This window comes from Etheostoma spectabile, chromosome 22, assembly GCF_008692095.1.
Source record: "Etheostoma spectabile isolate EspeVRDwgs_2016 chromosome 22, UIUC_Espe_1.0, whole genome shotgun sequence".
NCBI classification, from domain to species: domain Eukaryota; kingdom Metazoa; phylum Chordata; class Actinopteri; order Perciformes; family Percidae; genus Etheostoma; species Etheostoma spectabile.
The window spans coordinates 21,178,858-21,191,996 of NC_045754.1; the positions used below are offsets into that span (position 1 = coordinate 21,178,858).

At 40.2% G+C, this 13,139-nt stretch overlaps 1 protein-coding gene across 1 annotated transcript in view; it reads left to right on the top strand.

Annotated features, from left to right (window-relative positions):
* LOC116672026 (partitioning defective 3 homolog) overlaps window positions 1-13,139 on the top strand; it is a 398,621-nt gene that overhangs the window by 35,248 nt on the left and 350,234 nt on the right. Inside the window, 1 exon segment of the mRNA XM_032503572.1 lies at window positions 10,767-10,868. Within this exon segment, the coding sequence (XP_032359463.1) occupies window positions 10,767-10,868 (102 nt within the window).

The window sequence follows — 13,139 nt, forward strand, 5'->3', positions numbered from 1 at the left end:
TTATAGTTGTTTTTCACTGACTGAGTAAAAGGTTAATTTTGTATGTCAATTACGCTACAACTTCAGTAACCTTTATTTTTGGCATTTATTAAGAAATGCATGTTAATAGCTTCTGCCCACCCATGTGGCTGTTTTGTAGGTCCCTATGGAAGATAATCATTTTGAACTTTCTTTAAAAAAAAATACATCAATAATTGATTATTGATTAGTACTTAGGTTTTCTGTCATACAACAGCCACACAACAACTGTATTTTTTAATTCTGTTATTACACAGTAACCACTGGCACATCCTGCCAGACGGTGTACTCTTTAATTGGCCTAATGATGTTTCATTATGAAACTACTCAATGAGATCCTCATGTGATAATGTCAGTTTTAATTTCTTAGTGAAAACCATCGCAGCAGCAGTCCCAGCTCATGCTGAGCCATGAGGCAGCATGTCTGGCCTGTGCTCGCACACACACACACACACACACACAAACCAGCCACACACACTATATCAACACAACCACACTCAACACAACTACACACACAAACAGGTGTTGGATGTACAGATGTAGTCCCTTTGGCAAAGTAGGGTTTAGTTAAGTGCTACAATATCACAATCCCCTACTCAAGTTGACCACACAGCAGGGGAGAAAACTACAGAGGTTGATCCAAGCATACAACTCATCCAACATCAGAAAGCTTGGAGAGTGAGGTTCCATTTGTCTAAGAATGCACAGTAGAATGTTTTCTCTGGCTCTCTACAGCTACAGTATAAGACTCCAGAGAATTGACAGTTGTCTCTGCTCTGGCTCAGCTGGCAGATATTTGGAGGGTGTCTGTGTTACAGTAATAGGCTGTATGATTTGGCTCTGTGTTTGACAGGCTGGTCTGTATTAAAAGCTTTATCCATTGCTAACCTCTCTGGTATTAATATTGTGCTACAAAACATAGTAGTCCGTCCTGAATGTTCATTTTGTATTTACAAAACTGTATTGGGTGTAGTCTCATTGTGCTATATCAGTCAAATAGATGCTTGATATGTAAGTTGATGTATGCAATGTGAAATTCTGATAACTAACAACTATATAAATATATGTTAATTATGTGATGTTTGTAATTCTTAGTGAAAATAATCTGTCTTAGTTGAGAAAAGGTATTACTTTGTCGAAAAAGCCAGAAGTTTAAGAAAAGCCTGGGTTATCCCTAAATGGTGTGATTAACTAGAAACTAATCATTCTCAATGAACTCAATACTGTTTGTAAATAATTCAAGCAACATATGTATATTTCTCAGTGTAGTGAGTAATATTCATGTTTTATATGAACATCTAGGTAGGGTCAATGGGGCAGTGATGCACCAAAGTTCTTCATGATCATTAAATGCAGCGTTCGAGTCTCCAACACGATTTCTTTGCATCATGCTGTATATGGACGTGGTCCTATAGGATACAATGCAGAAGGCATTCAGTGTGTGCAGAGCTGCATGTATGTGTAGCGAGGTTTCTATTTCTCTCTGCTCTACTCTGCTGGTCACTTTGGTCAGGCAGGTCATCAATAATGCAGAAACTCAGTAGGTGTCTCAGGGAAGTACCATTGTAAGGCTTCCCTCCATATACTACTTCCTTAGCCCTTTAATATCTGCCACAGTCACACTGTACTTATCCATTTGCATAGTGTTGACATTGTGGTGACATTTTTATGCCTCGAAGAGACGTTCTATTTATTTAGTGAGTTAAAACAAACTTGTTGAACTAAACTAAACTGGACTGTTGATTAGAGCTAAATAACCACTAAGTAGGCCTAGCTCTTTATGAATTAGCAGGGTCAGCTCCAGAGGGACATTTTGACTAGAAAAAGGCTGGTACTATAGCAGAGCTGCCTTAATGTCTCATCCAGTATTTGTTTGTTTAAGAGGAAATCTTCTACAGCATATTAATAGGGGAAATTCTATATTTTTCCACCTGGACCATATTTTCCCATAGATTTGTGTCTAAGTGACTAATGTGAACGAGAATCTTTGAAATTGGTCCAGTATTGAGCAAAACAGGTGAGCAGGTGGGCTTGACCGGCAGCCTCTGCCATGTGTATGAATGGTGAATGGTTCCTGTACTATGTAAAAGTGCTTTGAGTTGTTGTTAAGAATAGAAAAGCGCTAAATAAGAACAGTCCATTTACATTTACTGTCTTCCAGGAAAAAGTAATGGATGTTTGTGTGTTTAATAAAGTTCTCTGAGCAGTATGAACAATGTCAGTGAAACTGGAATGAGCTCTTAGTATTTCCATTGTTTACACGCAGCTGTTCTAGCTGTTAGCTAGTCTGTGTTACAACTGCATGATGTGAGTTGTCTACCAGGGAAATCACAACACATATGATTACGTTTATGTTACAAGGTAGACAATCTTTTTTCATCACTGACTCGAGGAAAAGTATCCTAGACGTCGTTCTAGCGTTATGCACAACCATGCTGTAGTTAGCCTAGCAACAATAGGCTGAATTACCTGACAAGAAGAAAGCAGGCAACTTTGGCATTTGACTTGTAAAATCCTTGCTCTTCTTTACATCTTGGAAAAGCCATTCCAATATTAACTTTGGTCTTGTTGCTTTACGTGTCACATTGTCATTTTAATTCTTTTTAATTTCCTTGGCGACTCCGTGACTTGTCCTCAGATATAGGCCTGACCCTTCATCTTCAACAGGCTTTCAAATCTGCCGGCAGTCACGAGTAATCTCCCCCTTGCATTCGTCACGGTGCCACTCAGTGTAAAAGCGCGAAAGGCGGAGCTATTTCCGTTTTTGGATAATGTATTTTAAAGATGGAGGCCCAACATGGCTGCTGCCATTCAAGCGACTTGCTTGTATGTATACTGAATGATTCTGAACGGCAGGTTCTACGCTTACGTGAATAATTTTATTAGTTGGTGGAAGTAATTACACATGAATGAGCACAATGAGCTTTATGAAGGACATAACAGCGCAGTCATTTTCTCAGAATTTTGGTAAATGTATCAGTAAACATGGCTGTTTTTTGAGAATGAGCACTATTTAAGGCTTTTACCTTTTATCAACAGCCCATTCTTATATAGTATATGTGTTTGTAGAAACACACCCACTTCTCAGCCATGATTAGGCTATGACCAGGGCTGTAGTCAAGACCACCTTTGTTGAGTCCAAGACAAGTGCAAGACCAGGACTAGTCGAGTCCAAGTCAAGACCGAGTCCAAAGAGGTTTGAGTCCAAGACAAGACAGATTACAAAATGGTTTGAGTTCAAGTCAAGACCTAGTCCAGGACAGAAAAAAGGTCTTATGCATGACAGTATCGAGACAATATTTTTGTGTTTCACTTTCCCTCCAATATTATTATCAACATAGTAAAGACACCTGGACTCTGTCGAGACCAAAAGCCATATTTGGCAAGACCAGTGGCAGAGACAGAGACAAGTCAAAGTCCAAATACTAGCAAGTCCGAGACAAGTCCGAAACCAAAGAAAAACGGTCTTGAGTCCGGACTCGAGTCAGAGACCAGACTCGAGTACTACAGCCCTGGCTATGACATTAATTTAATTTAAACACTTTTGGAAAGTGGGAGACTTTTGACTTTGAGACTTTGATGCGCTTGCACTCTTGATTTAAGTTTTACCTTACCTTCTTAAAAGGATGTTTTTGTGTTTCACACAGGCATAGAACATATAAACGGCATCTGTTGCGGCTGCAGTAGCCTTGTAGTAGTACAGTGGTAGCAGTAGCCTGCTACTGTCCTATATCTTCTGTTTTGCATTTATTTTACTTTCTCCTGATAGCTACAGTGACTGTTTGGCAAAGATAAGAAGCAAGGGAGTGATTGTGTGTGCTATTGTGTGTGTGTGTGTGTGTGTGTGTGTGTGTGTGTGTGTGTGTGTGTGTGTGTGTGTGTGTTCGTGTGAGCGTGCGTGCGTGCGTGTGCAAGAGAGGCAGAAAGCAGACAAAGGAGAACACTTCATAAATCAGAGCCGTTATTGTGCTGCAGAGCCCAAACTCTGCAAGCGGGAGGTTGAGAGGTTGAACCACTGGCTTGAACTCGTGATTCACAAGGATGTCTTTTCTCCCAGAGGTCAGAGGTCAAGGCCTAATAGTCATGCCTAAGCTCTTTGCTCTTTGCAGTGAAAGTCTGGAGATTGTGCAGTCCTCTCTAAGTTGTTGAAATTTAGTTAGTCCCTCAATAATTGCCCAATCCCAGAACTTTTTTACTCTGTGAATGGCAACAAATGTAATTCAATATAATACAATTTGTACAAACACATTTGTGTCTAAAATGAGGTAAGGCCGCAGGTTTTAAATAAGGTTTTAATGGTAGTGAAGAATAGTTTGACAGTTCTTGCATTATCCAACTCTCCTGTGGTTTAAAAGGCCACTTTCATTTTCTTTAACATTTTCTTTTATTTCTTAAAATGACACCTTAACATCAGGAGCTGGGGCCAGACCCACCAGAATCTCAGTCAACACTACAGTGTTCTGAGTGTACAGTAATACTTACAACAAATTTGGTGGTTGGTGCATAGATAAACTTATTAAAAGGACAAAAACAATAAATGTAAAAAACACGATAGCCTAAACAAAAATGCACTAAATGCATCTAAATGCAATAACAGTAAGGAAATAAGGCTGGATGGTTTAGTTAAGAATGTGCCAAAAATGTTGAGGGATTGTGTAATGGTCAAGTATATCCTTGTCCAGGTACAAGGACCACCACTGGGTGCAAAGACACAGGCCCACTAGAGGCGACCTCTGGTACTACCGTTAGGGAGGAGGACGTAGCGCTGTAAGAGGCCTGACCAGGACCATGGCTGAGTGTGGGACAAGGGGACACTGTGAGCCCTTGCCAAAGCCTGCTGCCATTATAGGGAGTTTGACTTGCTGCAACCACTGGGGATGGGTTAAGACTACCATTAGGGGTAGACATATGGTGAAGATGGAGACAGGGCTAGACTATAGTTGCACCCCCACTGAATACCAGAGCCACACCTCAGGCATATCCTGTTTTTTGCTGCTGCATGTGACACGGAGATCCGCTCTACAAGAGTAAAAATAAGACAGTCTTTTATTTATATTTTTACGTAAGGTGTGTGCGGCTCTTTATAAAGAAATGGATTATAATGTGTCTATATTTCTTTTTAATTACATTACTAATATACAGGAAATTACTTATGACTGCCAATGAGCGTAATGGCAGATTTGTTTTAATGTTTTTATTTCTTATTTCCCTCACTGGTGTCCTTTAATAATAGCTGACAGACATCTGCTCCAAAAATTGAAGAAACAACAATAAAGCAAAAGCTCACTGTCTCGCCTGTGACTGACACAATCCTATGCCTATGTGTGTGCGCTGTAGGTGTAGCCAGTTAAAAGATACATTCTGCGGTACATCCGCTCCGCGATCGGTCTTCCTAATGTACTGTATGTACTGTACATTATGTACTGTATAACAGAACAGACATCTTCTGAGCTTTACACAAAACCATGTTTACATATCATCTGACTTAACTCAACTTTCTAAAGAGCTGTCCAAACTGGGATTTCAAAGAAAAGCTAGTTTCCATGACATTCATTGTCTTTTTCTAGATATGTAACGTACCACGTTGATTAAATTGCCCTTCAACGCAATTAGAAAACAGTGATAATGAACACAGCATTGTTCTTATGTGTGCTATTTTGTCACTTGCAGCTTCCAGAGAAGAGCTTGTTGATGCCATCTGTAGATTACATCTATCTTTTAAACCACTGTTTGGGAAACTGCTTGTTTTACAAGTGTGACTGGTGTCTCTCTTTTGCCTAGATTTCACTTCCCAAGCGTATGTACATGTACTACATACTATAGCTTCAGTGAGGTCCGTCAGGCTTTAAAAGGTCTAGACTCTAAAGTGATTTGAACACGCAACCTTCTGGCGTGGAGTCAGAAGTGCTACCATTGCACCATGAGGTCTTGATTCAGGCCTGGACATTTGAGAAGTACATCAGAGCTGCTGATATTCTCCCTGCGGGACTTGTAACACTTGCAGGAGCTAGTGCAGCAATCATCAAACACACCCAGGCACATGCTCTCTCTTTCCTGCACACACTTCCTCACACTCTCCTCCCCAGTTTTCTCCAGGGTACCAGTCTTTGTGTGCTCTTAGGAACAAGCAACCCACTCTAGTACAAAGAGACAGATAATGGGGCTAAGAGAGGTATTGTCTCGGCTTATGTTGTAAGTGTGTGTGTGTGACACAGAGAACAACCACCTCTCTGTTATCCCTCACCTACAGTGGATCAGATAAGATGATGCCTGATCATACTATGGTTGTGGTATATCACTCACACAATGTATGAATGAATGAGAATAGCTCACTAGTGACTAAACAGGTCACTGGGGAAGGAGACAATACACACTGGCACACCCTGCATATCTGCTCATATATGCTCTGCCCAATACAAAAGTCTTTCAGACTGCAGATCTGATCTGTGCCTACATAGTAGTGGTTAAATGTGTGTGTAATGTAATTGCTACTCTCTGCTCGGGTCTTCTCAGGTGCTGCATGCATATCATTCCGCCCAAGTAGCAGAAGTAGCACTGCTTTGCCTTTCTGAGAATATAGTTCCCAGTTAGAATGTGGCTGTGTCTCATGTGACCTTGTTATTTGTACACCCTGTGATTATACAAATCACAACATGTAAATAGGAACATATTGGCATTATTTTGCCATTATTGGGAGCAGTAGGCTAGTTGGAACCGGATACCTTCAGGATCTGTGCTACGCTAAGCTAATGCTGGGGGCGTCAGACAGAGCTACAGCATGCACGGAGATGAGAAGGGTATGTATGGACTTGTCTAACTCTGCGAATAAGCTAAAGTCCCAATAAGTCGGCGTGTTCCTTTAAGAGCAGATACAATAAAAAGGGGGGTTCATATATTTCTGACTGCTTGAGTGTGTTGATGAAAACCATGTACAGCAATATAAAATAGTATTGAGGAGGTGATGAAACGGTATGTTGATTTGAATCGTTGATAGGATAATCGTAATCGGATTGTGAGACCAGTAAAGATTCACACCCCTAGTAATTAATATGACGGGGTTTCATCATAGTCACGCTTGATTAAACAGTTCTCAAGTAATTGCAGAATGGTGCTAAACTTGTCAAGTGTCATATTTCAAATTTGTTGGCGTCTCATGGTGTCATTGTGTCATGAAACTAAAAGAATGCTTTTGCACTGTGAAGTGCTTCTATTGATTTTGAGGAATTGTAAGGTTGACCCTTTGTACCTGACCTGAGACTGTTCAGTACACTTCCACAGTTTTTCAGTAATATTTTTCTGTTTGCAGTACGGTGGACTTATATTTGCTGTCCTCACATTTCCCTCAGCTTTTTGTCCAACCCCACACATACATGGCTCAGATTGTCTAATAATGCAGTGCCGGCCAGCCGGTTTTGAAAGCTAGCTACATACCAACTTACTCTCAGGACTTGAATAGTGATTGCGTGTTAATTTGGTCTGGGAAAAGAAAGCCCTTTCTTTCAAGTGACCCTAGATTGCACTTGAGAATAACAACACTATGGATGTGTTGTGTGGATCTCATGACGGTTTTGTTCCCTGATGCACATAACTTTTCCGTGGAAAAAATGACTGTTATTTGCCACAGTCAAAGATGAATTTTCAATCTCTTTCTGGAAGGAATTTACACTGGTCCTATATATAGAAGACAGAAAGCTACATGATTGTGCATGAGCCAATCTGGCACAACGTGTTGATTTAGTAGCAGAGATGATGGTTGGCTGCTTAGTGTGCTAACACCTCATCAACTCCACAGCTGTCCTCCCTTACTGCTCTTACTGTACACTACAGTAATATAAATTACTCTGTCACAATGCACTCGTTGTTGGGAGTATATGCCTATGTTTCTCTTCCGTCCATTTGTACTGGCTTTCATAATACATGTATACAACATTTGTTTAAGCCCATGTGTGGGAATGTGATAGATGTGATTTACATTTAATTTTGCTTTACGTTGTTGCTAAATTTCTGACAAACTTAGATTTTTGATGTTAGCAAGAATGTATTACGTGCTTATAAATCTTTATATTTTAAGAATTCTACTATGAATTAATTGGATTGAATAATATTTTTTTAAAGGTTGCATGGCATGAAAATTTCACTTTATGAGGTTTTTTAACATTAATATGAGTTCCCCCCGCCTGCCTTTGGTCCTGCAGTGGCTAGAAGTGGCGATAGGTGTAAACCAAGCCCTGGGTATCCTGCTCTGCCTTTAAAAAAAATGAAAGCTCAGATGAGCCAATCTGGAATCTTGCCCCTCATGAGGTCATAAAGGGCAAGGTTACTTCCCCTTTCTCTGCTTTGCCTGCCCAGAGAATTTGGCCAACTCATGAAAGAGAGAGGCATTATGGCTTTCAAATGAGCAAAGTGGCTGTTGGTCAAGGCCACACCCCCAGCCTCCACCTTGCCCCCCTCTCTCCTCCTTAAAAGCTACAGACTCAGAAATGGCACATAGTAAGGAAAGCTCATAGTGGGACTGGCTTTAGTGGCTGAATTCTAGCACCAAGGCTGAATGACTTCAGATACAGTATTAGGGGACCACTAAGGTCTGTATAAAAGCATCCAAAGAGCACCATGTCATGGGACCTTTAAGATAATTTAACTTTGAGAGAATCCTTGTAAAAAAACTGAATGTCATGAGGGACACATGAGATTATCACCCCTCCCTCAGGAAGAAAAATCCTGTTTTGATTATGAATACAACAATAAATAACATTTCCTACATATTCTCAGGACGGGCCTTGAGGATTGGAGAGAAAGAATTAATGGTAGTCAGAAATACGCCAAACAGGGAATTTAACCTTTGGGGGAGTTTTTTTCTAAGCCGAATGGCTAACATGACCAGCTGTATCTTCCTAGGAGGTCTTACTAATACTTACAAGTATCCACCAGGGACAAAAACCTTGAGCTGTGTGGTGTGTGTGTGTGTGTGTGTTGTGTGTGTGTGTGTGTGTGGTGGTGTGTGTTGGTGTGTGTGTGTGGTGTGTGTGTGTGTGTGTGTGTGTGTGTGTGTGTGTGTGTGTGTGTGTGGTGTGTGTGTGTGTGTTTACAGAATTAAGACCTTGGTATTACACTAAAGCATTCAGAGATGACCCCCAAAATCCAACCCAATCCCAGTTAGTGATGAATTCCCTGTTAATACTCTTGTAATGAAGAGTCCTTGAACTGATCATTCTTGGCTTGCTTCTGGCTACATCATTTTAACCAAGTCAAATCTAAGCAGCCAACGCCAAATTCATTTCTTCCATTCCCAACTTCTGGGATTAAGTTATGTTGCTGAGCTTCTCTCAGAACTTCTTCCCCATAATCCATCCGAGGAAATAGTCTGGATGAGGACCATGGCAAACAGACATGTGGCGTGTCAAAATGTAAACATTTAAGGATTTTTTCCCCCCTGTTTAATGCCAAGTGTCAGTTATTGGTTTGTAATGACTTCCAGATATGGTGATTAGTTTTGCTGTGTCTTTATTCTTAGCTAGATTGTCAGTATGTTATATATAGTTGTGGTATTGAGGTGTAGTTTTGACAATTATTCATTTGTCATTGTTCTAACTAACATGGGAACTAAATAATTCTGTCAATGCTTCTGATTTCTTGTCTTTCTTGTCTTTTGGAAACGTCCCTGGTAAACATGCCATTGTTTCCTTCCTAATAACCTCAGAAGGAAGAAAAATACCACACCGTTATTTCCCTCATGATTTGGACCATTATGCCTGGTGGACCGCATTGGAGTTCAGTACAACAAAGCTGAAGGCATTTAACCACAGACCTCAGGCTCAGTTTTGGAGGAAAAGAGACAGAGGGAAGGAAATAGAGTGGAAACAAAATACAGACAAACGATTAAGGAGATTATTTTACTAATGTGGCGACGAATGACACATGGAGAGAATAAGAAGCTTTCATTTATTTTCAACCTTTTGATGCAAAAAAGGCCATGACAGTTTTTGACCTGAATGTGGGAGGGTGGAGGAGTGTTATAGGGCTCGTTAACGAATTCAATACTTTTTAGGCACCGACCAAATTGCCTCTAAAGTATCAAGTATCAAAAAATGCCTTTTAATTCAACACTCAATTTCAATCCCTAAGGAGTAAATCTCATCGGCGTCAGTGAGCCAATAAGCATAGCAGCATTCTTCTACCAAGATCTAGTAATGCTTGTGATTGGCTGTTTAACGTTACATGTCACAGAGACACGCAGGAAAAATGTAACGCTCACGTAGTAGGAGCTGAAAAATAAATACAAACATTTGTCCGGTAGTGGGAAATGCTATCATTTCTTTTTGTTTTAGGAAATTGGTATTGAAAAAAGTATTGTTTAGGAACCGGGTATCGAAGTCACAGTGTTGGTATGATGCATATGACACATCTGTGCCTGTGTCACAATTCCCTTGTCTACTGTCACAGGGAGAAAGGTTTGAGTGATATGCTTACTTTGCAGGCCAGCCATCAGGGGATTACAATATTTTATAACTGCTATTATGGTGTCAATCCATAGCTGTGTTAGAGCCCCTGTGTGCCAGATGACTGGATCATTATATGAGCCACGTGGTGATTAGATCAGCTGATTCCTAAGAGAAACAAGCTGCTAATTCCTTTGGCCTGGCAATGCTAACATGGTGTATGTCAAATCCTAAATATATAATATATCCTATCTATATAGTGCAAATAAAGCTGATATCATTACAGAATGGTTTCTCTTTTTTTTCTTCCAGGACCCCAGCTACTGGGTCCAGGTCCACAGGTTGGAACATGGAGATGGAGGTATTTTGGACCTGGATGACATGCTGTGCGATGTGGTGGATGACAAAGATAGGGTGAGTCAATGTGTTGGCACATTTTATTCATTTGTTTATTTTCCATTTTTGCCACCTCTTCTCATTTTCACTCACTTTTCCTTGTGCAAAAATAGCTTTGGTTGTGTCTGCTACGCTGAAACCTTTCGCACAAAGCAATACTACAGAGAGATTGACAACTGTGCTTATGACTACACCTGTCTGCTTTTACTGTCTCACCATTACTAAAACATTATAGAACAGAAAACTACTGCACGCCACCTGCTTTTTAATAATTTCTACTTACTAGCAGTCCTCCTTTGCTTTTATATATGTGAAGGGCTGAATGATACAATTCTGTCTTCTGTGTTGCACTCAAGGCTCTACTTTGGTGTGTATGTGACGGTGTGTGTACTATAATTTCAATACAAGTGTGTGTGTGTGTGGGCAAAATCTATGTCACAGGCAGCATGACATCACCCAACCCATCCAACCCACTAGACCAACTGTAAATGATTACCCACAAGCCCACTGCACCCTACCCATGAGAACAGTGCTGACTACACCTGAGTCACTAACTGTTTGGCTTTGATGTTGGGCCAGTTGGTGATCTATAACCCCTCACAAACACTTTTTGTGAGTGGAAAACGTAAAATTATTTTTTAACCAGTTTTCAGATCTTTTAAGTTCAGCACATTGCTAATGATAAAATGTCACAGAACCTTGTATAAAAACAATAATAATTGTCTACTATGGGTGTATGATGACATGAGGGATTTATGGTGTTTTCATCATCACTTCAAAGATATGTTAGCTTAAGGCCATCATGATGGATTCCACTAAATGGTCATGCATCGGGACTTTCAATTGAAAGTGTTATCTTTGATTCCCATCTGTACGTTTTCTCACGATATCTGATCTCTTTGGAACATCTGAACTGATCCAGTTCTTAACAACACTGTGTGTTTTTGAGCTGCTGTTTCATGTTGAATACTACATTTCCCACATTGGATATCTAAGGTTTAGGTTCAGCGAGCTGTGAATTGATGTGAATGGTTGGTCTGTTTAGTATGCCGGTGCCTTTTTGATTTTGTATGTGCATTTGATGTACACATGGATGAGAAACTGCGTGTATGAGAGAGAGGGAGAGTATGGGATGTGCATCTACACACCTTACAATGACTGTGTGGTGGGTGCCATGGTTACGCATCAGATGGGATCAGTGATGGGAGCAGCGGTTTTGCACCTGCTGTCTGAAACCCTCCTTTCTCCTCTCCTTTCCTCTCCACTCTTAATTTTTGATTAAGAAACATTTAAAAAAAGACATTTTTATTTGTTTGACTTGGTTATGTTGTGGTTTTCATTTATTTTATTTAGGATTTCCTTTTCTTGACTTGGTTTAGATTTTTGTGATTGTGAGTTCAATAAAGGAACTTTGAAAACCTCTCCTCTCCTCTCCTCTCCTGTAGTCCTTTACAGACGAGAAAAAAAGAAAGCATTGTATTTTTGGAAAGTTATACCAAAATAAATGAAGACTAATTGACACCTCTATATTTTCCCCTTGCTGTGAATATCTGCTCCCCCTGGTGGTTGTGTGGGCTTTTCACAACCCACTGATGACACAACATGTAATTTCATTAACATGACAAACATTTAGCATGACCAATTACTGCCATAAGACAGTAACAGCAGACTTTTGATTCTTTGTGGATCACTTTCATCAGTGTGATTTTACAGTGATATTCTAAATGTTATGTAACAGCTCTGCAGTGTAAAACATAAACAGTGATAGTGCAGTCACAAGACTGACATACTGTAGTAAAACTGTGTTGGTAGTTTCTGTAAATGACAGAGAGCATAACTCTGGATGTGAGCCGAGTCTGAGACAACTAACTTTAGACCAGTGGAACAGCCCTCTGACTATGTGTGTGTGTACACAGGATGTTATCTCGGTGTGGGTGTTTGCCTCTTTGTGTCAATGTATAGCTGTTAGTAGTAAATCCAGTCTGTCCAGTTCTTTCCATCAGCTACTGCCTCTGTCCCTGGTTCACTCTACTAACAGGAAGGAACACACTCAACACAGTTTACCAGACCTGTTCATTTTAACGCATTGATCAAAATGCTGCTCTTATCTTTATGAATGTACAGTACTACTTCCACAGGCTTCCCAGTCTATGCTGTACTGAGTGATGTTGGTCCACTGGATATCTCATTAATAAATGCAACTGTCTTCTTTCTTTTATCTAAATAAAACCTCATCTGAGTTGATTGTGATATGAAATTGGCTGCTTTTTTGACAATGTTTTAGGTTGT